This window comes from Onychostruthus taczanowskii, unplaced genomic scaffold (genome assembly GCF_017590055.1).
Source record: "Onychostruthus taczanowskii isolate IOZ18803 unplaced genomic scaffold, ASM1759005v1 scaffold1490, whole genome shotgun sequence".
Classification (NCBI taxonomy): Eukaryota; Metazoa; Chordata; class Aves; order Passeriformes; family Passeridae; genus Onychostruthus; species Onychostruthus taczanowskii.
In genome coordinates this window covers 1-2,832 of record NW_024498675.1, presented here as the reverse complement: position 1 = coordinate 2,832, position 2,832 = coordinate 1, and the positions used below count along the sequence as shown (strand labels likewise).

General features: G+C 46.7%; 1 protein-coding gene across 1 annotated transcript; it reads right to left on the bottom strand.

The window, feature by feature from the left end:
* Positions 1-3: 3 nt before the first annotated feature.
* On the bottom strand, positions 4-2,595 carry BCKDHA (branched chain keto acid dehydrogenase E1 subunit alpha; the record flags this gene model as incomplete). The annotated part of the gene is made up of 2 exons (XM_041398467.1): positions 4-132; positions 2,341-2,595. Coding segments are annotated over 2 exons (384 nt in total), but the record flags the coding sequence as incomplete, so codon positions are not given.
* Between the last annotated feature and the right edge of the window lie 237 nt (positions 2,596-2,832).

Sequence of the window (2,832 nt, the reverse complement as noted above, 5' to 3'; positions counted from 1 at the left end):
TGGCCTCGATGAGGAAGGGCTGGTTCTCGGCCACGGCGCGGCGCCGCGCCTCGCGCGTGGCGTTGTAGACGGCGAAGACGTCGTTGCCGTCCACGCGGATGGACAGCAGCCCGTAGCCGGGGCCCCGCGCCGCTGGAACGGGGCCAAAAAAGGGGATTTTGGGGTCCCTGCCCGCTGGGGGGGCGCGGGGGGACGGGGCCGAAATGGCGAAAGTGCTGTGCCCAAAGTGCCAGAATCGGTGTGCCGAAATGCCGGAATTATTGTCCCAAAGTCCCAAAAGTGGTGTCCTAAAAACTTAAAATTATTGTCCCACATTGCCAGAATCGCTGTGCCGAAATGCCGGAATTATTGTCCCAAAGTCCCAAAAGTGGTGTCCTAAAAACTTAAAATTATTGTCCCACATTGCCAGAATCGCAATTGGTGTCCTAAAATCCCTAAATTGGTGTCCCAAAATCCCTAAATTTATTGTCCCAAAGTCCCAAAATTGGTGTCCTAAAATCTTAAAATTATTGTCCCAAAGTCCCAAAATTGGTGTGCCAAAATCCCTAAATTGGTGTCCTAAAATATCAAAATTATTGTCCCAAAGTCCCAAAACTGGTGTCCTAAAATCCCAAAATTATTGTCCCAAATTCCCAAAACTGGTGTGCCAAAAAGCCAGAATTATTGTCCCAAATTCCCAAAACTGGTGTCCTAAAATCCCAAAATTATTGTCCCAAATTCCCTAAATTGGTGTCCTAAAATTTTAAAATTATTGTCCCAAAGTGCCAGAATTGGTGTCCTAAAATCCCTAAATTATTTGGTGTCCTAAAATCTTAAAATTATTGTCCCAAAGTGCCAAAATCGCTGTGCCAAAATCCCGAAATTATTGCCCCAAAGTCCCAAAATTGGTGTCCTAAAATCCCTAAATTATTGTCTCAAAGTCCCAAAACTATTGCCCCAAAGTCCCAAAATTGGTGTCCTAAAATCTCAAAATTATTGTCCCAAATTGCCAAAGCTGGTGTGCCAAAATCCCAAAATTATTGTCCCAAATTGCCAGAATCGCTGTGCCAAAATGCCAGAATTATTGTCCCAAAGTCCCAAAATTATTGTCCCAAATTCCCAAAACTGGTGTCCTAAAATCTTAAAATTATTGTCCCAAAGTCCCAAAATTATTGTCCCAAAGTGCCAAAACTGGTGTCCTAAAATCCCGAAATTATTGAAATTATTGTCCCAAAGTCCCAAAATTGGTGTCCTAAAATCTTAAAATTATTGTCCCAAAGTGCCAGAATTGCTGTGCCAAAATCCCGAAATTATTGTCCCAAATTCCTAAATTGGTGTCCTAAAATCTCAAAATTGTCCCAAATTGGTGTCCCAAAATCCCAAAATTATTGTCCCAAATTCCCAAAATTGGTGTCCTAAAATCTTAAAATTATTGTCCCAAATTCCCAAAATTGGTGTCCCAGAATTGGAGTCCCAAAATCCCAAATTTGGTGTCCCAAATCTCAGGGATTTGTGTCCCAAAATCTCAAAATTATTGTCCCAAAGTGCCAAAATTGGTGTCCCAGAGTTGGAGTCCCAAAATCCCAAATTTGGAGTCCCAAATCTCAGGGATTTGTGTCCCAAAATCTCAAAATTATTGTCCCAAAATCCTGAAATTGATGTCCCAAAATCCCAAAACTGGAGTCCCCAAATTGGAGTCCTAAAATCCCAAATTTGGAGTCCCAAAATCCCAGAAGTCGGAATCCCAAAATCCCAAAATCAGTGTCCCAAAATCCCAAATTTGGCGTCCCAAAATTCCGGAAGTCGGAATCCCAAAATCCCAAAATCAGTGTCCCAAAATCCCAAAATTGGAGTCCCAAGATTGGTGTCCTAAAACCCCAAATTTGGTGTCCCAAACTCCCATTTTGGGCTTTCCCCCCAAAATTCCACAGATCTGCTCCCCAAATTCTCAGATCTTTCCGCCCCAAAACCCCCTAAAAACCCCAAAACCCCCCAAAATTTGGGGGTTTTTGTCTCCCCACCAATGCCATCACCGCGGTTCTGCTCGGAGGTGGGCGTGGAGATGGCGGCAGAAGAAGACGATGGGCAGAACCAAAACCCATCAAAACCCCCCAAAACTCCCCAAAATCCCCTAAAAACCCCAAAACACCCCAAATCCCCCCAAAATTTTGGGATTTTTGGGCTCCCCACCTATTCCATCACCGCGGTACTGCTCGGAGGTGGGCGTGGAGATGGCGGCAGAAGAAGACAATGGGGAGAACCAAAACCCCCCAAAACACCCCAAAAGCCCCCAAAACACCCCAAAACCCCCCAAAACCTGCCCAAAACCCCCCAAAATTTTGGGATTTTTGGGCTCCCCACCTATTCCATCACCGCGGTACTGCTCGGAGGTGGGCGTGGAGATGGCGTAGCCGTTGTTGCGGCAGAAGAAGACGATGGGGCACTCGAGGGTGGCGGCGAAGTTGAAGCCGGCGTGGGCGTCGCCCTCGCTGGCCGCCCCCTCCCCGAAATAGCAGACCACCGCCCGGCTGGCGTCCGCGCGCTTGATGGCGTAGGCCGCGCCCACGGCTGGGGGGAAAAACGGGGATTTGGGGAAAAAGATCCGGGGTTTTTGGTCTGGGGGAAAAGGGGGAATTGGGGAAAAAAATCCGGGGTTTTTGGTCTGGGGGAATTGGGGGAAAAAGGGGGAATTGGGGAAAAGATTGGGGAAAGAAAGGGGGAAATTTGGGGAGAAAAAAGGGGAAAATTGGGGAAAAAAAGGAGAAATCTGGGGGGAAAAGGGCAGAAATTTGGGGAAAAAGGAGAAATTTAGGGGGAAAAAGGGCAGAAATTTGGGGGGAAAAAGGAGAAATT